The sequence below is a fragment of the Chiloscyllium punctatum genome, chromosome 20 (assembly GCF_047496795.1).
Source record: "Chiloscyllium punctatum isolate Juve2018m chromosome 20, sChiPun1.3, whole genome shotgun sequence".
Classification (NCBI taxonomy): Eukaryota; Metazoa; Chordata; class Chondrichthyes; order Orectolobiformes; family Hemiscylliidae; genus Chiloscyllium; species Chiloscyllium punctatum.
In genome coordinates this window covers 84,373,253-84,399,965 of record NC_092758.1, presented here as the reverse complement: position 1 = coordinate 84,399,965, position 26,713 = coordinate 84,373,253, and the positions used below count along the sequence as shown (strand labels likewise).

The following is a 26,713-nucleotide window of genomic DNA, read 5'->3' as shown; positions in this document are numbered from 1 at the left end:
TTGTTTTGATTGAGTTTGTTCTGTGATTACCTCATTGCCCCTGAGAGATGTTCACCCTCTCCTTTCTCAAACTTTGTCTGCACACCTTTCCCTAATTCACCTTTTCCCACCCTTCCCCATGGGCTTTGCTAATTGAATCAGAGGATGAAAGAGAGAGGTGGGGGAGGATTATAGTGAGTGAAACAAGGTCAGCCTGGTGAACCTCATAGAATCTGAGTTCCCTAATTGGGGTTGTTAACCTGGTCCAATTAGGGAGCCTTGGCTGACAGATATAAACATGAGTGCCAGAGGTTCTGTTCACTCTGAGAGCTGGCTCTGAGGGAGCTGGACCAGTGTCAAGGACTCTCCAGGTGTAAATACAGGGTGACTTGGTGTTGGGATACTGGCCTGTGTGGAGTTTTTGCAGTGGTGATGAGAGAGAAAACGATACGATGTTGAAGAAGATTGCTCGCAACAGTCGTCTCTGTGTTGGGATAAGCATTTCTGGCATCACACTGTTGTTTGGGAAGCTTGACTTGTTCCATCCTGCTCTTGAAGTATGTGGAAAGAACGTGTTTTTTTGATTCCAGGCAAATCACATTGGGGCAGATGAAAAACAATGAGTAATTCTGCTGACAGCTTGTGGACCTGCAGCCTTTTCAGTTTTTAGGAGCCTTACTTTCCCTGAGGCATCAGACACTAAAACCTTTCAAGAGTTGATAGATTTAGCTAAGGAATATTATGACCCCAAGCCTCCCCTAATTCGGTCATGTTATCAGTTTTATTCGGCTGTTTGAGAACTGGGGGACTTGTATCGCGATTTTTGATGAGGCCAAGACGACTGGCAGAGCCTTGTGAATTTGGTTTAACACTTAGTGAGTCGCCGAGAGACCATTTGGTTTGTGGACTTAATGATGTAATTATTAGCTGAAGCCCAACTGGACTTGGACAGGCACGACAACTGGCTTTATAATTGGAAACTGCAGCAAGTGGAGTGTATGTGTTACAGAGTATGTCGGTGGAAATGGTCACCCTCACCAGTCTGACTGAGCTTGGAGAACACTTCCTGAGTGAAGGCAGTTGTACAGTCTCCCTCATGACTTATCGTGAAAAGAGGGACTCGAGATCAGCCCACAGCAACGCCCCAAAACAAAGGCAAGGTTCAGCCAAATGGTTAAAATTTGCTTCAGGATCTGGGCTGGCAAACCATATTTGCTGCCAGAATGCAGACTTGAGACAGCCAAAGAATCCAACTAGACCTGAATGGAATAAGGGAACTCACAGGGCAGTACACAGGAGAGTGCACACCCTGGAAAATATCTACATAAGGTTTGGAACAGTTAAACTGCTCAGCAACATCCAAACCAGAACCAATCAAAATAAATATCTGGTTAAATGGTCCCCAGTACGAATGGAGATTGTATCAGTGATCACAAAACCAATCTTGAACAAAATTTGCTCTGGGCTCCAACCCTTACGTTTGCACAAGACCTCAGCTCGTCTGTGGACCTTTATTGAGGAACCTCAACAGACTCAGGACACACCTTCAGTTCCGGTCTCTTATGAGAAGCAGCTGGGTTAGATCGAACTGATTACACTAAAAGCTTCAGCCCAAGCCTGATGGGGTGACATTGATTGAGAAAGATTCATCTTGATTGACTCAACATGTTTTGATTAGAAAATGGCTGCCTGAGGGAAGTCCTAAATAAATATCCGGAAGATTTTCAGGAGGGTGTAGGAACTATCAAAGGAGCCAAGGCCAACTTGCATGGTGACCAGGAGCAATCCCATGATCCTCCAAGGAGAGACAGATGTCAGGAGGCTGGAATGTGAAGGAATCATCAAACCAGTCCAGTTTGAGGATTGGGCAGCACTGGTCCCATCGATTGTGAAGCCTGATGGGTCAGTTTGACTTGGAAGGGATTTTAAAGCAAATGTTGAATCATTTCTCACAGCTGGATCAATACCCAATTTCTCACATAGAGGAGTTACACACAATGGGGTTGGCTGGGGGGGTGTCAGTGAGGTGGGGGGTCATGGGTCCTGTCCTTCCTGAAGCTAGGCGTGAGCTGGGTATATGTGCAGTTGCGGTTAGATGAGGATTCCCAGAAGTGCGCTACAATTAATACCCAGGAGGGTTTGTACCAATGCACAAGGCTGTCATTTGGGGTATCACCCACCTGTGCCCTTTTCCAGTGGATCATGGAGAACATTTTAGAAGGGCTACCCCATTTACCCAGATGACCTGCCAATAACAGGGAAGACTAACAAAGAGCACATGGAAACTGAACATTCTGGTTCGATGTTTCTCCAAGGTGGGCTTACAGATTAGAAGGGAACAATGAGTGCTCCAGGCACTGGAAGTGATCTGCGTGGGCTCCAGAGTTGATAAGATCAGGTTACATCCGTTGGAAGATAAAGTGAGGACGATGAAAGGTGTCCCAGATCCCACAGCTGTAATGCAGCTGAGGCCTTTCCTTGGATTGATGAATTATTACGGAAAATTCATTACATAGCCTTGCCTCCATCCTGACACCCTTACACTTGCAATTGAAAAAGGGTCAGCCTTAGAAATGTTCTCATGGTCAAGACATAGCCTTTAGGGAAGTGAAAAAGCAGGGATCATTGTCATGATCCCAAGCGAGATGCCGTGCTGACATGCGATGCCTCCCTTCACCTCACCTCACAGATGGCCCAACAGAGAGGAACACCCAATAGTGCATGCTTCCAGGACTTTGGCTGATGCAGAGTGCAAATATGCCCAGGTAGAGAAGGAAGGGTTGGCTGTGAGAAAGTTCCATCAGTAACTTAATGAACGTAAGTCTGTATTAGCGACTGAGCACGAATCCCTGCCAGGGTGACACCAAGAGGACAAGGCAGTGCCACCCATAGCTTCAGGTCAAATTCAGCATTGGCTCTCATTCTAAGTGTGTACAATTACCGGTTGGAATGCCCTCTAGCTATCAAGACCAAATGGCGAATGCAGAAACCTTTAGCTGCCTTCTGCTGGTGGATACATCACTGGTGATCCCTCCCCTGGAAGAGTCCGTTCTGGTCTTAAACTACCCTGTGCCCAGAGTGATAACAAGGACAGAAACTGACTGCCAGAAGCTTCCTCACATTCATAGGGATGGCTGGGCAAACCCTAGACTTGGAAATATGTTGACTATGCCAGCACATCTATGGGCTCAATGTTCTGAATCATTGTGGATGTCCACTCGTTGTGGTTGGAAGTGCATAGAGTTCATTCATCAAACTCTAGGTTGGTGATAAGAAAAATGCTGTGAGTATCTTTTGCAGTACGTGCGGTCCCAAAAGTGATGGACAATGGGCCAACATTTACCAGTAAAGAAGTTGAGTATTTCCTAAAGTTGAATGGTACCTGATATGTAAAGACAGCTCCATACCATCCATCATCCAATGAGCTGTCAGAAAGAGTCGTCCAAACTTTGAAAGCAGGCTTAAAGAAACAGCCAGGTAAAAACAATGACTGCAGATGCTGAAAATCAAATACTGGATTAGTGGTGCTGGAAGAGCACAGCAGTTCAGGCAGCATCCAACGAGCAGCGAAATCAACGTTTCGGGCAAAAGCCCTTCATCAGGAATAAAGGCAGTGAGCCTGAAGCATGGAGAGATAAGCTAGAGGAGGGTGGGGGTGGGGAGAGAGTAGCATAGAGTACAATGGGTGAGTGGGGGAGGAGATGAAGGTGATAGGTCAAGGAGGAGAGGGTGGAGTGGATAGGTGGAAAAGAAGATAGGCAGGTCGGACAAGTCAAGGAGACAGTAACTGAGCTGGAAGTTTGAAACTAGGATGAGGTGGGGGAAGGGGAAATGAGGAAGCTGTTGAAGTCCACATTGATGCTCTGGGGTTGAAGTGTTCCGAGGCGGAAGATGAGGCGTCCTTCCTCCAGGCATCTGGTGGTGAGGGAGTGGCGGTGAAGGAGGCCCAGGACCTCCATGTCCTCGGCAGAGTGGGAGGGGGAGTTGAAATGTTGGGCCACGGGGCGGTTTGGTTGATTGGTGCGGGTGTCTCGGAGATGTTCCCTAAAGCGCTCTGCTAGGAGGTGCACAGTCTCCCCAATGTAGAGGAGACCACATCGGGAGCAACGGATACAATAAATGATATTGGTGGATGTGCAGGTGAAACTTTGATGGATGTGGAAGGGTCCTTTAGGGCCTTGGATAGAGGTGAGGGAGGAGGTGTGGGCACAGGTTTTACAGTTCATGCGGTGGCAGGGGAAAGTGCCAGAATGGGAGGGTGGGTCGTAGGGAGGTGTGGACCTGACCAGGTAGTCACGGAGGGAACGGTCTTTGCGGAAGGCGGAAAGGGGTGGGGAGGGAAATATATCCCTGGTGGTGGGGTCTTTTTGGAGGTGGCGGAAATGTCGGTGGATGATTTGGTTGATGCGAAGGTTTGTAGGGTGGAAGGTGAGCACCAGGGGCGTTCTGTCCTTGTTACGGTTGGAGGGGTGGGGTCTGAGGGCGGAGGTGCGGGATGTGGACGAGATGCGTTGGAGGGCATCTTTAACCACGTGGGAAGGGAAATTGCGGTCTCTAAAGAATGAGGCCATCTGGTGCATCCTATGGTGGAACTGGTCCTCCTGGGAGCAGATACGGCGGAGGCAGAGAAATTGGGAATACGGGATGGCATTTTTGCAAGAGATAGGGTGGGAAGAGGTGTAATCCAGGTAGCTATGGGAGTCAGTGGGTTTGTAAAAAATGTCAGTGTCAAGTCGGTCTTCATTAATGGAGATGGAGAGGTCCAGGAAGGGGAGCGAGATGTCAGAGATAGTCCAGGTAAATTTAAGGTCAGGGTGGAATGTGTTGGTGAAGTTGATGAATTGCTCAACCTCCTCGCGGGAGCACGAGTTGGCGCCAATGCAGTCATCAATGTAGCGGAGGAAGAGGTGGGGAGTGATGCCGGTGTAATTACGGAAGATCAACTGTTCTACATAGCCAACAAAGAGACAGGCATAGCTGGGGCCCATACGTGTGCCCATGGCTACGCCTTTGGTCTGGAGGAAGTGGGAGGATTCAAAGGAGAAATTGTTAAGGGTGAGGACCAGTTCGGCCAAACGAATGAGAGTGTCAGTGGAAGGGTACTGTTGGGGACTTCTGGAGAGGATAAAACGGAGGGCTTGGAGGCCCTGGTCATGGCGAATGGAGGTGTAGAGGGATTGGATATCCATGGTGAAGATAAGGCGTTGGGGGCCAGGGAAACAGAAATCTTGGATGAGGTGGAGGGCGTGGGTGGTGTCTCGAACGTATGTGGGGAGTTCCTGGACTAGGGGGGATAGGACAGTGTCAAGGTAGGTAGAGATGAGTTCAGTGGGGCAGGAGCATGCTGAGACAATGGGTCGGCCAGGGTGGTCAGGTTTGTGGATCTTGGGAAGGAGGTAGAACCGGGCAGTGCGGGGTTCCCGGACTATGAGGTTGGAAGCTGTGGGTGGGAGATCTCCTGAGGTGATGAGGTTCTGTATGGTCTGGGAGATGATGGTTTGGTGATGGGGGGGTGGGGTCATGGTCGAGGGAGCAGTAGGAAGAGGTGTCCTCGAGTTGGCGTTTGGCTTCAGCGGTGTAGAGGTCAGTGCACCAGACTACCACTGTGCCCCCTTTATCCGCTGGCTTGATGGTGAGGTTGGGATTGGAGCAGAGGGATTGGAGGGCTGCGCGTTGTGAGGGTGAGAGGTTGGAGTGGGGGAGGGGGGACGACAGGTTGAGGCGGTTAATGTCCCGGCGGCAGTTGGAAATGAAGAGGTCGAGGGCAGGTAATAGGCCAGCGCGGGGTGTCCAGGTGGATGCAGTGTGTTGGAGGTGGGCGAAGGGGAAAGCCAACAGCTTCACTAGAAACCGCAGCACAGTGGCTCAATGGTTAGTACTGCTGCCTTACTGCATCAGGGACCTGGGTTCGATTCCAGCTTCGGGCAACTGTCTGTGTGGCGTTTGCACATTCTCCCCGTGTCTGTGTGGGTTTCATCCAGGTGCTCCGGTTTCCTCCCACAATCCAAACATGTGCAGGTTCGGGTGGATTGGCCATGCTAAATTGCCAATCGTATTTGGTGAATTAGTCAGGGGTAAATATAGGATAGGGGAATGGGTCTGGATGTGTTACTGTTCGGAGGGTCGGTGTGGACTTGTTGGGCTGAAGGGCCTGTTTCCCCATTGTAGGGATTCTAATCAAACTGTCCAGGTTCCTATTTGATTATTGTACCATGCAACTAAGGGATAGCTCCAGCAGAGTTACCAATTGGGAGGAGAGTGAGATTAAATTTGATTTTCCCAGACCTGGAGGGGAGGGCCAAATAGCATCAGGAATGTCAAAGCCGGACACAAGATTCCTCTAAACTCAAAAGAGGCAGTTTACTTCAGCGGATGAAGTTTGGTGCTGAAACCGTGGAAATGGCCCGACATGGAGAAGAGGGTGGTCAGCATGAGGTCAGGCCCCGTGACATATCAAGTTCGGGTCGGTGAGGTGGGCCTGAATAAACATATGGACCAGGTGAAAGCTGCAAACTCACAAACAGGGCATGAGGAAACATACCCGGCCCCTCAGAACAGCCAGAAAGGTTGTCAGAACCCATGTGCTTAACCATCTGTCCAAAGATACCTTGGCGTCTGAGATAGACACGGCAGCTGTCTCAGTCTCAATGCTTTTACCACCTGAAGAAGAGAATGAATTTCTTCTGAGATGCTCTGGGCACAAGAGAAAAGCCACAGTCTGGTACACATTGCCCAGATCTGAGGCAGAGTGACAGGAACCACCGGACCCAGTGTGAAAATGCTCCAAGTGAGGCTAGAGGGGGAGGGGGCAGTGATTGTAACGAGGTCAGCCAGGTGGACCTCATAGAATATGAGATCCCTGACTGGGGCTGTTACCCTTGTCCAATCAGGGAGCCCTGGCTGACAGATATGAGCAGAAGTGCCAGAGGTTCTGTTCACTTTGAGCTGTCTCTGAGGAAGATAGACCAGCGCCAAGTACGATGCACCTGTAAATAAAGGGTGACTTGGTGACGGGATACTGACCCCTGTGGTTTTATTTCAAGTTGGAGAGAATCGGAAAAAGAGAGAGAAAGAACATATGGTGTGGTAAGTCTTGATCTAACATCGATAATTCTGTATTAGCTGTCATAAAAAAGACAATTTATTTGCAATATTCACATACTTCTAATAGGATAATCATTAGTGCAGAAAAATGAATTGGAGGTGTACTGAGGATTGTAATGTATTACTGATGTGATCAGTTGTAACGTCGAATGTATTTATACACGAGAGAAGAGAGAGGAAAATATCCATGTTGCGTTGGTGCACAGAGCCCAGAAAGAGCAGTATTTCTCTAAGACAGTTAGGTGATATCACAACGTGTTATTCCATTATAAGGAGTCAATGCAGTGTGTTGTCTGTTAGTCTGCTGTGTGCAGTGCACCTGGAGTTTGCACATTCTCCCCGTGATTGTGTGAGTTTCCTCCGGGTGCTCCGGTTTCCTCCCACAGTCCAAAGATGTACAGGTTAGGTGGATCGGCCAAGATTTTTTTTATTTGTTTATTCATTTGTAGGGATGTGGGCTGCGCTGGCTGGGTCAGCATTTATTGCCCATCCCTAGTTGCCCCTTGAGTAGGTGGGAGTGAGCTGCCTTCTAGAAGCGCTGCAGTCCACCGTTGTGGGTTGACCCACAATACTGGTAGGGAGGGAATTCCAGGATTTTGACCCAGTGACAGTGATGGAACAGCGATATATTTCCAAGCCAGGATGGTGAGTGGCTTGGAGGGGACCTTGAAGGTGGTGGTATTCCCATATATACCCTTGTCCTTCTAGATTGAAGTAATCGTGGGTCTGGAAGATGCTGTCTGAGGGTCATTGGTGGCTTTCTGCAGTGCATCTTGTAGACAGTACACACTGCTGCTACTGAGTATCGGTGATAGAGGGAGTGGATGCTTGTGGGTGTGGAGCCACTGAAACAGGCTTCTTTGTCCTAGATGGTCTCAAGTTTCTTGAATGTTTTTGGAGCTGCAGTCATCCAGGCAAGTGGGGAGTATTCCATCACACTCCTGTCTTGTGTCTTGTAGATGGTGGACAGGCTTTGGGGAGTCAGGAAGCGAGTATCTCACTGACATATTTCTAGCCTCTACCCATAGTGTCCAGGATATGCAGGGTGGGTGGATTAGCCATGGGAAACGCAGGGTTACAGGCTTGAAGGGCGCATCTGAGTGGGAAGCTGTTTGGAGGATTTGTGTGGACTCGATGGACAAAATAGCCTGCTTCCACATTGTAGGATTTAATAATTCCCACCAACTCTCTCATAAATCCGGATAGTCGATGCGCACTGTATTTGGAACTCGGGGGCATAGCCTCAAAATAAGGGGAAGCAGATTGAGGACTGAGTTGGGGAGGAACTTCTTCACCCAAAGGGTTGTGAATCTGTGGAATTCCCTGCCCAGTGAAGCAGTTGAGGTTACCTCATTGAATGTTTTAAGGCAAAGATAGATAGATATTTGAACAGTAAAGGAATTAAGGGTTCTGGTGAGTGAGGGGGTAAGTGGAGCTGAGGCCATGAAAAGATCAGCCATGATCTTATTGAATGGCGGAGGCAGGTTCGAAGGGGGATACGCCTGCTCCAATTTCTAACCTTTTGTGTTCTTATGGCTCGCAAACTTGGGTGGAAGGAAGATCCTGTGAGTTGTCCATTGTGTAAAAACTACAGCCGCTCCCAGGCATAGATTCAGTATTGATGGTCACAAATCACTTGCACATTTATTGAGTGGAAGGCTTTTCTGTTTATAAACTCTGTAGGTTGTTGATAGAGCAACAATACCACCCAATCCTTCTGAGCACAAGTCCTCCACCAGCAGATTGCAAAGTTCAGTGAAGGTGGGATGGGGCAGCCTTAATGTCTGATGTATTATGTTTCAGACAGTGATAGACCATAGAGCTCATCATTTCATTTTTTTTTGGCACTTCTCCTGTGTGACAGCTCTTGGATGTGGTGCTGGCAAAGTAGTGACAAGATTATAGTGGTGCTGGAAAAGCACAGGATGTCAGGCAGAATCAGAGGAGCAGGAAAATCAATGTTTTGGACAAAAGCACTTCATCGGGAATGAGCTCATTCATGATGAAGGGTTTTTCCCCAAAACATCAATTTTCCTGCTCCTCGGATGCTGCCTGACCTGCTGTGCTTTTCCAGCACCACTCTAATCTTGACTTTAATCTCCAGCATTTGCAGTACCCACTTTTGCTTGGCAAAGTAGCACAGAGGAACCACGATTATCTGGCATTCGATTAACTGAGCGAAATACTCCCTGCCTGGGTGCTTTGGATAATTGAGTTGCCTCTGTAATTACTGGCTACTTCTACACAGTCTTTAAATTAACAATGACTCCAGTGACAGTGTTCCCTATGTGAAAGTTCTGAGCAGATAATCCATCAGGAAGATCAGAAAGATAACTCAGTCTGATTGAAGGTGTTCCTGTGTCCTCATATCCATCATAGTGAAGCCTCATGCTCTGCCCTCACACGGTGCAATGTGGAGTAAGGAACCCTGAGTAATGCGAATGGATCCGGGTACAAAGCCGGAGTGACAATACCACATTGTGAGTGGAGTTCTGCCAGTAAGCCACCACAAAACGTACCGCACTCCTCCAACACAAAAAAAAACTTCTCTCCCACATTACGGCTGACGTTCTCACACATTTACGTTTCAGTGTGAGAAATTGGCAGCTGCAAAGTACTCACTTTAAGAATTTACTATGGAATGTGGTTATGAAATGGAAACTTCGTGTCATGCTGTTAAGTTCCTTATTTAGTGACAATTTGGTGGGAAATGCAACACTCTATGATTGCTTAAGGCAGTAATTTCCGGTCTGCATTCTTGGAAGGCAAAGGACGTGTTGAGAAAGTGCAAATCAATGGGAGCAATGATTATTGCAATTGTCTCCAGCAAGGCCTCAAAATGAAAGACAATTGCTCCATTCTCAAAGAAAAGGATTGTAACCTATTCCATTCCTTTACCAGTTGACTCCTGACCTGACGAGGCAAGGTTTCAACTTTGTGTTAATGTGAGGGAGTCACTTGCAGGCTTTCCCTGTGATGCATGGATCACCCCCATCTCAGTCCTCACACTCCCATTCCTGTTCTTGTCACTGTGACACAGATGATCTTTCAAACTCCGACCCACACCGCTAATGTTTACTCGGTCTCTTTATATAACAATTGATGTGTCCACCTTAGTCCCAGAGCCCATGACATTGGGAAGTCCCCAAGCCCTTGGTGCGCATACTACCTTTCTATGTCAAGGTCAAAAATGCAGAGATATATTTCCACAATTCCATTTCAAAGCTCCCAATTTCCTCCTCAGCCATTGTCTTTGCTCGCCCCTTCCTGAAGAAGGGCTTATGCCTGAAACGTCAATTCTCCTTCTCCTTTGATGCTGCCTGACTTGCTGCGCTTTTCCAGCAACACATTTTTAAGCTCTGATCTCGAGCATCTGCAGTCCTCACTTTCTCCTGATCATAGGAACAACAGTCTCAGTTATTATGGTCCCAGTTAGTGTTAGTACTGGACAAGACAGATGCTAGAGTGAGACCTGGCTTGACAGACCATTAAAAATATTGTGTCTTTTGGTAAAGGTGATGTTGTGAAACTTGAAAGGGATCAGAAAAAAGTTCCAAGGATGTTGCCAGGATTGGTGTGGTTGAGCTACAGGGAGAGGCTGAATGGGCTGGAGCTGTTTTCCCTGGAGTGTCAGAGGCTGGGGTGACCTTATAGAAGTTTATAAAATCACGAGAGGCAGAGAAAGGGTCAATACCCAAGGTCTTTTCCACAGTGTTGGAGAGTCCTAAACTAGATGGCGTAAGTTTAAGGTGAGCGGGGATACATTTAAAAGGGACCTAAGGGGCTACTTTTTCACACAAGGGGTGGTGCGTGTATGGAATGAGCTGCCAGAGGACGTGGTGGAGGCTGGTACAATGACAACATTTAAAAGGCATCTGGATGTGTACATGGTCAGGAAGGGTTTAGAGGGATATGGGCCAAATGCTGGCAAATGGGACTAGATTGGGTTGGGATATCTGGGACGAGTTGGAGTGAAGGGTATCTTTTCATGCTATACAACTCTTCGGCTACAATGGTCAGTCACTGATTATATTCATAAGAGGCAGCCAACATACTTTTAAGAAAAGTGTATAAAGTTTATTACGTGAGAGAGAAACTAAACCTATGTTACACGATGCATGAACTATTGGGAGCAGTCTGAATCCATACACCATTAAGATGATCTTCAGCCACAGCCTCAGAGATACTCAAAGTTCTGTGACTGGAGACTCCCATCTCCAATTAAAGCTCATTCTTTAGTTGGCATGAAAACAATCTCGCTCCCTTTCAGCTGAGTTCTGCAATCTCTGAATGCTACTTTGTCTTCCTGAAACTTGGTAAATAAAAACTGCTAAAACTGCCAATTTCTTGCAAATTATTAGGTACTTTCCTTAATCTTCCCTTTCATTGCCTTCAGATCTGTACCTCTGTTTATGAATCTGACCTCCTCTGAGCTATTCCAACGTAACTCTCCCTGTCTTCAAGTAAGGGAACCAGACTTGTGCACAGAACTCAAGGTGTGGTCTCTCTAATGCCTTGTGCTATTACAGTAGCTCTTCCCTACTTTTATCCTCTATCCTTTCAGCAATAAATACCAAAGTTTGCCTTCCTGATTAGTCTCAGGTGTCTGTTGAAGTGATGAAGAGCTGAATGGTGTCTAAGTTGGACTGAAAGCAGCCATGAGGATGCGCTGAGGCTGGTGGTTTACAAATGCTGACTTGTATTGATGAGGATAGTGGCCATGGAACATAAGGGGACAATGTTATGGAGAAGCAGTTGGATGCTGACCAGGATCAGCACTCAGTGGGCTATAGGCACTAGGTACCCAGACTGTTCACCTGTGAGGAATTGGTGGGGTCTGGTCTCCCAATGAAGAGACAAACTGGAAATGGGATGTAAACAGGGAAGGGAATAAGGTGGCTGGAATGAGTTACAAAAACATAAGGAATGGGAACAAGTAATTGTCACTCAAAAGTGAGATCCCGAAGTTGCCATTTAAGGCTTGAGGGGAAAAGATCAAGAAATCTTTTCTCAACTTTGACAATCTGGTTCTTTTTCAAATCTCACTGTTATCACCATACCTGCCATTGCTCTTGTCACTCTGGGTGGGGGGATAGTTCTGCTCTCCCTTTTGATAAGGTTAGATTAGATTCCCTACAGTGTGGAAACGGGCCCTTCAGCCCAACACCGACCCTCCGAAGAGTAACCCACCCAGACCCATTTCCCTCTGACTAATGCACCTAACACTATGGGAAATTTAGCATGGCCAATTCACCCTAACCTGTATATCTTTGGACTGGGCCACATTTTAAACTTTAACCCCCAGTCCAATATTCCTCAAGTAACAGGATTAGTTCCTATCTCCCCTATCTATTTGTCTTAATGGCATGGAATCTTCAATCGTATCACACAGATTGTTTTTTTATATTCAGTTAGAGGATGAGGATGTCACTGAGCAGGCCAACATTCATCGCCCATCCCTAATTGCCCAGAGGGCAGTTGAGAGTCAACCAAGTGATTGAAGTGAATTAAATTTTAGAGAAAGTGATGTTAGTTTGCATAATCTTATCCGATAGCCCTTGGAGTACAGGTGCTATTCTGAATGCATCAGAGGTGCACTCCCTCTGAAGTCTTAATGTCATTGCAAAGGTTGTAGCAAGTCCTGCTCAGTGTATTGTAGCTTTTGTTTAAAAAAAAACCACAGGACACAAGCATTGCTGGGTTAGACCAGACATCAGTTAAGAGTCAAACGTGTTGCTGTGTGTTTGGGTCATATGGAGGCCAGAAGCTTCCTTGTTTCAAGAACATTGGTGAACCAAATGGGATTTTCCTGCCAATCAGCAATGGCTTCACAGTCATCATTGGACTGGAATTTCCTAGATTATTGTTAAAAATCAAATCCAGCCATCGACCACAGCCAGGTTTGAACACAGGTCCTCAGAGAATTAACTGGGTCTTTGGATTAGCAATCCATTGTTAATGTCATTAGTCCATTGTCTCTCCTCAAACTTGTAATGCTGAAGCTTGACATCTATGTTGTTGTCTGCCAGTGATCCTGCTATGAGGGCCTTGTATTCTATTAGCCTTTTTGATTAGTTTCTGCACCACTTTGTGACAGTTTAATGACTTATGTACCTGCACCTCCAAGTCACTTTGAACCACTGTTTCTAGCTTTTTACCATATTAGCTCAAAACTGCACAGCATCCTTTCTCGAAACAGAAATCCAAAGAAAAGTCACCAATTCCAGCTGAGATACACCCTTAGTTATTATTTATGTCAGGGTAAACATTATCCCAGAATTTCCAACCACCCTTGCATATGGGACAGGTGTCAGAGGATTGAATGGTTAGAAATGGTTCCTCCCATTTCAGAAGGAGGACAGCTGCCAAATACAAGTCAGTCAGTTTGCAGGGATTTCTCAGAGATAAAAATCCAGAAAAAAAAGATCGACTAAGAAATGAATAAATGACAATCAGCTTGGATTTTTTATTGTAATCTTGCTTCATTGGGTTGAATCAGGTTGTTTATAAAATGCTGATGAAAGGCATTGATTGGAGGAGCCGGTCTTGGACTGGGATGAACAAAGTTAAATATCGCACAACACCAGGTTATAGCCCAACAGTCCTGTTAGACTATAACCTGTTGTTGTGTGATTTTTAACTTTGGTCTTGTGTGACAGAGCAAAGAGAGAGAGCTTAAATAAATTACTTTTACTGTCCTCCTTTCTGTGGCAGGAATTGACTTTACAAACTTTATTTGCTTATTTCCTGTTCCCATTGAAGAATTGTTTGTGGTGGGTATCCCTACAACACGGGGAGTCTAATTTAACATGGAGTCATTGAATCATAGAGCTGTACAGCACGGAAATAGACCCTTCAGTCCAACCTGATCATTGACAGCCCCCCCCCCCCCCCCGCTCCTCGGATGCTGCCTGACCTACTGTGCTTTCCCAACACCACACTTTTCAACTCTGCTTAATCTTTAGATGTTTCGAGCTTGACTGAGCCCCAAAAGTCAAAACTGTGTAGTTAAAAGCAATTCAAACAAACCAACACTTTCACTCATGTGGCTGGAGCTTAATGAGGAGATACATAATCAGTGAGATGGTTTTAATGTTCCCTCATGAGGAATCACTGATTTACAGAAATAGCCGTGGTGATATCTACATTAATATAAACACTGATGGGGTTTGATGGTCCCCTCACAGTCACTTTGCAAAAATCCTTGTACTTCTTGCTTTGTAGATGAGCTCCAATTGTTGAAGAGACTCGATTGAGCCAATTAGGGATGTACAATTATTGCTGCTCTGTGACCTTTATATGCCAACAGTGGTGACCCCTCTTGTAGTGAGTTGGCAGTGTCCCTACCTCTGCATCAGGAGCCCTAGGTTTAAGTCCTATCGGCTCCAGAGGTGTGTAATAGTATCTCTGATAAGGTTGATTTGGAAAATTGGCTAAATAAAAAAAGGGGCCTTCTTGCAGTTCAGTGGGAGTGTCCCTCCCCCTAGACCAGAGAGACCTGTGTTCAAGTCCCAGCTGCTCCAGCGGTGTGTAACAACATCACTGAATGGGTAGATTAGATAAATATGTACAACAACAGTGGCATGAAATGCTGTTTCTCAGACCGCACAGGGGTGTGCGTTTAATCTTTCATGAGATGATAGGATATCTGCTCCTTTGAAATACTTTCATGATCTCGATAAAGATAGACAGAGTTAGAGATAATCTTATTTATGGAAAAAAGCAAGAGATGTTGGAGCTGTAATCCTCAGACCAAAGAACATTGAGGCGAGATTTGAGAGAAATATTCAAGATCATGAAGGATTTGGTCGAGTGAATACAAAGATTGTGTTCCCCATGGCAGAAAGATTGGTAAATACATTCTCCTCATGTCTGTGCAGGTTTCCTTCGGGTGCCCCGGTTTCCTCCCAAAATCCAAGATTATGCAGGTTAAGATGAAATGGCCATGCTAAATTGCCCATGATGGCCAGGGATGTGTGGGTTAGGTGCATTTGTCAGGGTAAATGCAGAGAAATAGGTCTGGGTGGGCTACTCTTCAGAGAGTCAGTGTGGACTTGTTGGGCCAAATGGCCGTTTTCCACTGAAGGGAATCTAATCTAACCTAAAAAGAGCGGGAACATGCAGACACTCCCACTTACACAGCAAGTTATTATGATCTGAAATGCCTGTAGAAGCAGGTTCACCAGAAAAGGTTCAAAAAATAACTCAACAAATGTTGTAGATGAGAAAGGATTGATAAGTTTAAATGGAATGAGCAGTGCAGTGAGATTGGTTACACAGATCTAGCAGCACAGGGTTCCTAGCTGTAGCTGAGCTACATCAACCTATAATTCTATCAACCAATATGTAAGATACGATTGAACATCCTAATTCCAACATAAACAGGTAAAGGTTGACCCACTTCCTGTGGGGATTATGAAATATGGCAGACAACATGTGACTTAGGAAGGGCCAATCCTATTTGTGCTGTTCTCCATAATATATGTTATAAGTCCACAAATTATCTTTCACTTTCAGATGCACCCAAAAATGTAACAATCCGAGTGGATAAGGGATCAGAATTAACAATCAGAGAAGGTGATAAGCTCTCCTTGATGTGCACCAGTAACAGTAATCCTGAAGCTATGTACAGCTGGCATAAGAGGGAGGAAGAAAGCGGTGAGGCAAGACTTATTAATGGCTCAAAAGGAACTCTATCCTTCCAGAATATTACAAGCAGCGACTCTGGGTTCTACAGTTGTACAGCAGCAAATCATTTTGGAAGTAACAAGTCAAATACTTTGGAAATTCGTGTCCAATGTGAGCAATGATGTGTTTTTTTTCAAAATATTGTTTTGATTGAGTTTGTTCTGTGATTGCCTCATTGCCCCGAGAGACGTTCACCCTCTCCTTTCTCAAACCTTGTCTACACTCCCCCCTCCCCACCCCCCAATCCCCCAATTCACCTTTTCCCACCCTTCCCCATGGGCTTTGATCATTGAATCAGAAGATGGAAGACAAAGGTGGGGGAGGGATGTAGTGATTGAAACAAGGTCAGCCAGGTGACCACACAGAATATGAGTTCCCTGATTGGGGCTGTTAACCTGGTCCAATCAGGGAGCCCTGGCTGACAGATGGAAACAGGAGTGTCAGAGGTTCTGTTCACTCTGAGAGCTGGCTCTGAGGGAGCTGGACAGTGTCAAGGACTCTACAAGTTTAAACACGGGGTGACTTGGTGATGGGATACCGGCCTCTGTGGAGTTACTTCAGTGGCTAAAAAAAAAATGATGAAGAAGATTGCTCGCAACTGTCATCTCTGAGTTGGGGCAAACATTTCTGGCATCACACTGTTATTTGGGAAGTTTGACTTGTTCAATCCTGCTCTCAAAGTATGTGGCGAGAATGTGCTTTTTTTTCCTGGGCAAATCACATTTGGGCAGATGAAAAGCAAAGAGTAATTCTCCTGACAGTACTGCTGGTTAGTCCTGCTGCCTTACCGCATCAGGGACCTGGGTTCGATTCCAACTTCGGCAGACTGTTTGTGTGAAGTTTGTACATTCTCCCTGTGTCTGTGTGGGTTTCCTCCAGGTGCTCCTGTTTTCTCCCACAATCCAAAGATGTAGAGGTTAGGATAGATTGGCCATGCTAAATTTCCCGTAGTGTGAGGTGCATTAGTCAGGGGTAAATATAGGATAGGGGAATGGGTCTGGATGTGTTACTGTTCAGAGGGATGTGGACTTGTTGGGCTGAAGGGTCTAATTCCATATTGTAGGATATCTAATCAAACTGTCCTGGTTCCTATTTGATTATTGTACCATGCGACTACAGGAATAGCTCCAGCAGAGTTGTCAATGGGGAGAAGACTCAGGTTAAATCTGATTTTCCCAGACCTGGAGGGGAGGGCCAAATAGCATCAGGAATGTCAAAGCCGGACACAAGATTCCTCTAAACTCAAAAGAGGCAGTTTACTTCAGGGTATGAAGTTTGGTGCTGAAACCGTGGAAATGGCCCGACATGGAGAAGAGGATGGTCAGCATGAGGTCAGGCCCCGTGACACATCAAGTTCGGGTCGGTGAGGTGGGCCTGAATAAACATATGGACCAGGTGAAAGCTCCAAACTCACAAACAGGGCAGGAGGAAACATACAGGGATCCTCAGAACAGCCAGAAAGGTTGTCAGAACCCATGTGCTTAACCATCTGTCCAAAGATACCTTGGCGTCTGAGATAGAAACAGCAGCTGTCTCAGTCTCAATGCTTTTACCACCTGAAGAAGAGAATGAATTTCTTCTGAGATGCTCTGGGCACAAGAGAAAAGCCACAGTCTGGTACACATTGCCCAGATCTGAGGCAGAGTGACAGGAACCACCAGACCCAGTGTGAAAATGCTCCAAGTGAGGCTAGAGGGGGAGGGGGCAGTGATTGTAACGAGGTCAGCCAGGTGGACCTCATAGAATATGAGATCCCTGACTGGGGCTGTTACCCTTGTCCAATCAGGGAGCCCTGGCTGACAGATATGAGCAGAAGTGCCAGAGGTTCTGTTCACTTTGAGCTATCTCTGAGGAAGATAGACCAGCGCCCAGTACGATGCACCTCTAAATAAAGGGTGACTTGGTGACGGGATACTGACCCCTGTGGTTTTATTTCAAGTTGGAGAGAATCGGAAAAAGAGAGAGAAAGAACATATGGTGTGGTAAGTCTTGATCTAACATCAATAATTCTGTATTAGCTGTCATAAAAAAGACAATTCATTTGCAATATTCACATACTTCTAATAGGATAATCATTAGTGCAGAAAAATGAATTGGAGGTGTACTGAGGATTGTAATGTATTACTGATGTGATCAGTTGTAACGTCGAATGTATTTATACACGAGACAAGAGAGAGGAAAACCCGTGTTGCTTTGGTTTACAGAGCTCAGAAAGGGCAGTGTTTCTCGAAGACTATTAGGTGATATCACAACGTGTTATTCCATGATAAGGAGTCAATGCAGTGTGTTGTCTGTCAGTCTGCTGTGTGCAGTGCACCTGGAGATTGCACATTCTCCCCGTGACTGTGTGGGTTTCCTCCGGGTGCTCCGGTTTCCTCCCACAGTCCAAAGATGTACAGGTTAGGTGGATCGGCCAAGTTTTTTTTATTTGTTTATTCATTTGTAGGATGTGGGCTGTGCTGGCTGGGCCAGCATTTATTGCCCATCGCTAGTTCCCCCTTGAGTAGGTGGGAGTGAGCTGCCTTCTTGAACCGCTGCAGTCCACCTGCTGTGGGTTGACCCACAATACTGGTAGGGAGGGAATTCCAGGATTTTGACCCAGTGACAGTGATGGAACAGCGTTATATTTCCAAGCCAGGATGGTGAGTGGCTTGGAGGGGAACTTGAAGGTGGTGGTATTCCCATATATACCCTTGTCCTTCTACATTGAAGTAATCGTGGGTCTGGAAGATGCTCTCTGAGGGTCATTGGTGCCTTTCTGTAGTGCATCTTGTAGACAGTACACACTGCTGCGACTGAGTATCGGTAATAGAGGGAGTGGATACTTGTGGATGCAGTCCCAATCCAGCAGGCTGCTTTGTCCTAGATGGTGTCAACCTTCTTAAATGTTGTTGGAGCTGCAGTCATCCAGACATGTGGGGAGTATTCCATCACACTCCTGTCTTGTGTCTTGTAGATGGTGGACAGGCTTTGAGGAGTCAGAAAGCCTGTTTCTCGCGGACGTATTCCTAGCCTCTACCCATAGTGTCCAGGATATGCAGGGTGGGTGGATTAGCCATGGGAAGCGCAGGGTTACAGGGTTGAAGGGCACATCTGAGTGGGAAGCTGTTTGGAGGATTGGTGTGGACTCGATTGATCAAATAGCCTGCTTCCACATTGTAGGGTTTAATAATTCCCACCACCTCCCTCATAAATCCGGGTAGTAGATGCACACTGTATCTATTGCAGAGGTTCCTTCATTTCTCAAAAATGAACAACCGAAAATCTACTCTATTTCTCTTTCTTCGTCATTTAAATTCTTGCCTGCTGATCATCCTAATGTATCAACTGGATTAACTGATCAATAAGTGCACTATCCAAACCTTTCACCATTTTGTAAACTCTGCCAAACTGTTTGTGGAACTTTAGACATCAATCTATTTTACTTTCAGATGCACCAAAAAACGTAACCATTCAAGTAGTTCATGGATCCCACTTGGAGATTAAAGAGGGTGACATGCTCTCCTTGATGTGCACCAGTAATAGCAATCCTGAAGCTACCTATACCTTGTACAAGAGGGAGGAAAGCAATGATCAAACAAGAGCTCTTAGTAATATGAAAGGAACTCTGACCTTCCAACATATTTCTAGAAGTGATTCTGGTTTTTACAGCTGTACAGCAACAAATTACATTGGGAATGTGACTTCGAATGATTTGGAAATCTACGTCCAATGTAAGCAAACATATGTTATTAGCAATTTTTTTTGCTTGTGTTTACTCAGTTTTTGCTTAATTGCTTACCTCAGACTTTACCAATTCTTAATCCTCTTCTGACACAGTTAAAACTAACACCAGGTTACAGTCCAACAGGTTTATTTGGAAGTACAAGCTTTTGGAGCACTGCTCCTTTGTCAGATAGCTGGTGGGGCAGGATCATAGGACACGGAATGTATAGTAATAAATGATGCAATGTACTGTTGTTATGTTTTTAATCACTTAGAATGGGTTGCAGGTTTTGATTCATTAAGTGTAAATATCAGAACTACTTTCAAATCACATTCCCGAAATAATTTAAGGTTTTATAAAAAAATGTGACATCTCAGCTCAGACAATGCATTAAAGGTGTGAGGTTAGAGTCTGTCTGTCCCCCAACCTTGAGTCAGACTGGTTCTATTGCCAAATTAGGAATTTATGAAATATCTGCTGACGGATTGTATGATTTTTGAACAAAATAGAATGTATCTGTAAATACAAATGTGCAAATGCAAATTCACCCCATTGACGTGTGTGTGTGTGTGTGTGTGTGTGTGTGTGTGTGTGTGTGTGTGTGTGTGTGTGTGTGTGTGTGTGTGGGTGACACTGCAGTCATACTGCTGTGTTACATGATAAGCAGGAGTGAGATAATCTTTCCTGGATAATCTTTTCACTTATCTCACCCAGAGGTTCAATGATTACTTAGAAAGATTTTACCATTAAGGACTATCAACCAACATGAGGGGTAAAATATTTTTAAATTCGTGTTATGACATTCTCAGGAGGGGTTCTACTGATTGCAAATGGACAGGTCTACTTCAGAGCCATGTGAGGGAGCCAATGGTTTCTATTGTCAAATGACCACAATAGAACAAATGGTGTTCTTCATGTATAATTATGATTAATGTATAGTCAATAGACTTTTGATATGGAGAAAGCTTGACCAAGAGTTTTCAGGGCAGCACGGTGGCTCAGTGGTTAGCACTGCTGTCTCACAGCACCAGGGACTAGGGTTCAAGTCCCACCTCGGGCAACTGTCCATGTGGAGTTTGCACATTCTTCTTGTGTCTATGTCGGTTTCCGCTGGGTGATCCAGTTTCCTCCCACATTCCAAAGGTGTGCAGGTTAGGTGAATTGGCCACGCTTAATTGTCCCATAGTGTGAGGTGGGGAATGGGTCTGTGGCTTGGTTGCTCTTCGGAGGGTCAGTGTGGACTTGTTGGGCTGATGTGCCTGTTTCCTGTGAGGAATCTAGTCTAGAGTCATAACTGGACAAACGTTCCCTCCAGCATGATGAAGAAGTTGGTGACAATAGACTTTGTCAAAGGCATGGGGTTTAAGATGCAGCCTTGGAAGGGAAATGATGTGGAGAGTTTCCGCACAGTATCTCAGAACGTAGGGCCTGGGCAGTTGAAAATGTAGCTGCCGGGTGGAGGGTGAAAGGAAGGGGAGGAATGAACAAGAGAAAGGTTTGGAACATCTCAAAGATCTTGGAGCATTCTAGAAATGGAAGGTATTCCAGACCATAGAGTGAATTGAACATTTGTAGAGGAGAACTGTTTAACAAGGAACCAATTTACAAGAGACAGTGTTTGATATAGTCTTTAGTATAAATGCTGACCTGATAATGTTAGAAGTTTACCAGCAGCTGTAATGTGCTGGAGGTTAAAACAGTCCCTTTTGCTTATACTGGGAAAGTTTACACCTCCCGTCACCATCTTTAATTACACTTTAGCATCTCTCATGATGTTATTCACCATTGAACACTTTGAGCAACACTTCCTCCAAAAACGCGAAGATATTCATCAAACCTGAAAAGATCAAAGGTTCCTCTTTAGCCTCAGTGATCGAAAATAGCACACAGACCTCAGAATGTCCACACTGCACAGTTCTAGCATGTATCACCTTGCAAGTGAGATAAAACTGGTTTTGTCAGACAGATACAATTTAAAATTATGCCGACTTCAATTTATCAGATTATTCCCATTCAAGGGGACTGTTCAGTTTTGCTTTTTAATAACTGATCCAGTTGTGAATGCAAAATAAAGTATGTTACATGCACTTTTTCCTGATTCCTTGGTCAGTCTGAGGAGAATCCACTTGTAGATGTATGGATACACCAGTTGAAGAAAAATCAATCTTTCACATAGAAAAGGGAAGTCAGTGCATTTATAAGTTGGAGCTACTGATTAGAACCGTACTTTTCTACAGATGCTCTTACTTTTGAAAACTATTTCAGTAAAGTACAATAGCTCAGTCCAGAATGTGAAATAAATTGGAGATGTGGAGAGCTATTATTCTTTTCTGGGATGTAAGCCTCACTGGGAAAGTGGGCATTTGTTGCTCATCCTTAATTGCCACTTATTAAGCTGTTTCAGAGGGCAATTAAGAGTCAGCCACATTGCTGCAGGGTTAGAGTCACATATAGGCCAGAGCAGGTGATTTGATTTGATTTAGTGTAGTCATGTGTACCTATGTACAGTGAAAACCTTTGTTTGTGAGGACAGCAGATTTCCTTCCCCGAAGGCAGTATTGAATCAGATGGGTTTTTATTACAAGCAATGATTGTTTCATGGCCACTGTTAGTGTTATTAGTTTTCAAATCTGGATTAACTTAATTCAAATTCAATTTGCTATCCTCATTACAGTTACTAAAGAGCAGCACAGTATCTCAATGGTTAGCACTGCTGTCTCACAGTGCCAAGGAGCCTCCTTCAATTCCACCCTCGGGCAACTCTCTATGTAGTTTGCACATGCTCCCTGTGTCTGGGTGAGTTTCCTCCGGGTGCTCTGGTTTCCTCCAACAGTTCAATGATGTTCAGGTTAGTTGGACTGGCCATGCAAAATTGCCCACCGTGTCCAGGGATGTGCAGGTTAGATGGGCTAGCAATGCGAAATGCAAGGTTATAGAGATTGGGTGGGATACTCTTTGGAGGATCAGTGTGGACTTGATGGGCTGAATGGCCTGCTTCCACATTTAGAGATTCTACGAGCCTCTGGATTATTAGTCCAGTTGACATTAGAACTATATCACTATCCCCCCTTCCAGAACAATCAGTACAATCACGAACGTTCATCATCAGACTCTGAGTAGTGCCAGGGCAGAGTTACAGGCAACTTCCTCTTCTGCACCATTGGTTCCTTGTCTTACACTCATCAAGACAATTTGCAAGAAATAGCCAAGTAAAAGGAAAACAACATTTATACTGTATGGAAGGAGAGTGCTGTTTGTTGGGCAAGTGGACACTGACTGGTAGAAATGTTGCCATGGGGAATGCACCAGTTTATGAAGACTGGAAGTTAATTGCCAAGATTTGTTTAAATTTTAAGCAAAGAAAGTTGATTCTGAGAAATGAACTATAGAATGGCTAAAACCTGTTTTGCTAAATTGAGAGTGTGCACATGTTCTTTCTGTCCCCATAGAGCAGTGCCCTGTGTATTGGTGTAGGTAGCTTAGAGTACATGCACATGCACCACACTGAGAGATCAATTGACAACGACTAAATTATGTAGTTTTTTACACACTTAGGATTAGGCTGAAAATGTTGTGAAATTGCTAATCACATTTAATGTTGGACTCTGTGTTATGAGTTTTGAACTCACAGGTGAGTTAAGTACAGTCAGCACATTGTCCGTTTGTGAACAGCTGAAAGGATAAGATCTTAACAAAATAACCAAAAGTTAACAAAATAGGCGATGGCTATTTTCTGGTTCATTTCTCAAGCAATGTCATGATCAATAAGAATCAAGCTACCTTGTTAAAAATTTAAACAAAACCTGGCAGTAAACTGTCAGTCATCATTGGCTGGTGCATTCACACGGCAATGTCTCAACTGATTACAGACTACCTGGCAATCAATCTCCTCTCATAAATTATTATTGCTGTTATCCCTTTACTTTGGTATTTCTAGCAGATTGTCCTAATGAGTGCAAAATGAGAAATTTTGGCAAATAAATAAATGAACCCTTGGAGTTTATCAGCCTCTGATGATCATGACACGGTGAACAGCAGTGGAAACAATGCACTAATGAGGTGAAATATGCTTGCACAATCTTCAAGCAAATTAATCTACAAGTGAAAGACATGGCTGGTAGCTTTGGCTTCGAACGAACATCATCAGAAACATTGACATACGCTCAAAGAATTGGTGGAGAAAAGGACAGATCTGAACAAAACTAAAAGTAAAAACAAACTGAAAATCACCCCTTTCAGAAAAAAATATCTGCAGTAATGCTGTAGTGAAAGGACAGAAGTGGGACACAGAGAAAACCAAACACCAAATGGAAAAGCTCTAACCATCAAATCAAATTAAAAGAAAAATATAGTTGAAACGGTGGATCATTGTTATAGAACTTTATAAAAGAGTAAATGTAGGAGACTAACAGAAGGCTGAATGTTTAATAGAATCCAGGATGTAAAATCAAAGTGAACTGGAAACACTGAAGGAACAAAGCAAGAAACACCAGGAGGATGTGAATCACTTGAAACAGCCTGAAGAACAAAATCAGTCAGTGGTTAATCTGGAGCCAAACAGATTCTGAAACTGGAAATGCTGCCGCTGGAAATTAATCATTGCCAATGAAGACAAGAATGACAGACAATATCATGTCTGACTGTGGAAATGGATGGCACCTCCAGACAAAGTCACTATCATGAGGTTGATACATATAACCTAATGCCGAAACATCATGGAGACTCACAGGGTCTAACTAAATAATAACTAATAACTAAACCATCCTTGTGGAAAGGCGGGGGATGTTGCATGTGTACCTAGACTTCAGGAGAGCTCATTGTCTTTCGGAACTCAATATGTCGTGTGTATAGAGTGTTGCAACTCTGCCTGATAACTTGTCTGCTTTTTGGGTGCACATACATAAATCAGATGGTTGCTGGGATGTCTGCATTGGAGGATATCAGACAATCTTTCAAATGTGCTCTGATGTTCAATTAGATTACGGTTGATCTATATCGTAAATATTTTTTACCTAATGTACTTTTGCAATTCTCAATATCATTGTCTGCTAAAAAATCTATCCCAGTGGTGAAATTTTAAACTCACCTCCCCCCTCCCCCATCCCTTCACTTTAATTAATTTTTTTGGATAAAGAATTCTCGGTTTTCATTGCCCGTTGTGCCAGTGAGTACTTTTGGATTATAGCCCTGAACAGCCTCATGTTTAAAGTCATGACCTTTGCTCAGTGGTTCTTCATGAAAGGAAATATGGTACACAGATAGAAAATAAACAATCATCCAGTTTAATCATTTAATCACGCCAATCAGATTGCTCCCACCTTTTATATTCTGTAATAATGTAAGATTAAATGTAAGTGTTTTAGACAGAGAGCAGGGGAAAATGTTCTGTACAGGGCAAGACTGGAATGCATTGGTAGAGCTAGTTAAAAATCACACAACACCAGGTTATAGTCTAACAGGTTTAGTTGGAAGCACTAGCTTTCAGAGCACTGCTCCTTCATCAGGTAGCTGATTTTTAAATTTGTCCACCCTCGTCCAACACCGGCTTCTCCACATCATTGGCAGAGTTAGCAACTGAAGCTCAGACCATGTCAACATTGAAGAATAGATTAGATAGGTGTAGAGAAAAGGGAGCCAGAAGGCTGTGGAACCAGGAGTGTTGACCCCATGAGATTATTGTTCTTGCTGATGTATGGGATAAAATGCTTTCATTGAGTCAAACAGCCCATTCCAGTTTGTTTTAAATCTCAATGCAATGTCCAATGTGAATCAGTTACCACTGAACTGAGAGAGGGGAAACGGGAGAGAGAGATTTTAGAAAAGATTTCATTTAACTTTTACATTTGTAATTAATGAAATTCATGTCATTTGCAGCATCACCAGCCATCCTGAATATCCTGATTGCAAGATCGCTTGTTGGTATAGGACTTCTCCTGGCCACTGTGCTATGGATACGAAGGAAAGACTTGTTCAAAGGTAAGATCCCTGTCAGTTGCTGCTCTTTCACATGGCACAAGCTATGAGCCCAGCCATGATCATCGCTCCATAGTGGAATCATACAACATCAGGATTGTTTGTGTATCAGCTGCTTGAAAGATTATTTCCATGCCCCAGTCCCTTCCTGCCCCTGTGCCTTTAAGCCTAACCATTGAAATTGTTGCCCCTGCCACTATCTTGCTGGACAACTCCATCACTACAGCTGCTCAACAACCTTCCAATTTTTCTCCGTGAGAATAAAGGAGATTCTCTTCTACTTCCTCAGTCCTTTGGTGACCTTTGCCATTTATTTTATTATTCAGCTAATTGTCTTTTCCAGTTAGTTTGTTCCTTTCTCCTGAATCAATTATGTTTCTCTTGTGCGCAATCAGGTCCCAGACCTTCCCGTGGCATGCCACTTTAACACCCAATCCTGCTCCCATACCCACATGTCTGTCCTTGGCCTGCTGCAATGTTCCAGTGAAGCTCAACACAAACTGGAGGAACAGCATCTCATCTTCCGACTAGGCACATTACAGCCTGCCGGTCTCAACATTGAATTCAACAACTTCCGATGATTATCCCATCTCGACCCCTCTGTCTTCATTCCGCTCCGTAATTTTATTTAATTTATTTTATTATCTTTTTAAAAAAATTTTTTCACTGTTCTGTACCTCTTATTTCTTGATTGTCTCTCTTTCTCTTGCTCCCCATTCTTTCATCACATTTTTCCTCTCCTCTTCCCCCTTTGCTACCCTTCTCCCTTGTTTTCCATTTTGCCTCTGCTTCACCCATCCCCCCCATCCCCCACATATTTTGTCACATAGCACTGGCTTCAGCCTTGGTCATTCACAGGTCCTAATCTCCCTATAATCTCTCTCTGCACTGTCATTATCACCTCTTTATTGCTACCCTTGCTTCTGGAGCCATGACTCACCTTCTCTCAGCCTTGTATAAATACCTCCCTATTTCTCCCCTTTTTTTAGCTTTGACAAAGGGTCAGTTAGACTCGAAACGTCAGCTCTATTCCTTCCTTACAGATGCTGCCAGACCTGCTGAGATTTTCCAGCATTTTCTCCTCTGTTGTGGTTCTGTTTGCCGAGCTGGGAATTTGTGTTGCAGACGTTTCGTCCCCTGTCTAGGTGACATCCTCAGTGCTTGGGAGCCTCCTGTGAAGCGCTTCTGTGATGTTTCCTCCGGCATTTGTAGTGATTTGTACCTACCGCTTCTGGTTGTCAGTTCCAGCTGTCCATTGCAGTG

The 26,713-nt window shown here is 44.6% G+C and overlaps 1 protein-coding gene across 1 annotated transcript in view; it reads left to right on the top strand.

The window, feature by feature from the left end:
* LOC140491812 (B-cell receptor CD22-like) overlaps positions 1 to 26,713 on the top strand; it is a 67,442-nt gene that overhangs the window by 28,001 nt on the left and 12,728 nt on the right. The window contains exons 6-8 of the mRNA XM_072590209.1: positions 15,601 to 15,882; positions 19,203 to 19,484; positions 25,352 to 25,453. Of these exons, the coding sequence (XP_072446310.1) occupies positions 15,601 to 15,882; positions 19,203 to 19,484; positions 25,352 to 25,453 (666 nt within the window). The remainder of the gene's footprint in view (positions 1 to 15,600; positions 15,883 to 19,202; positions 19,485 to 25,351; positions 25,454 to 26,713) is intronic.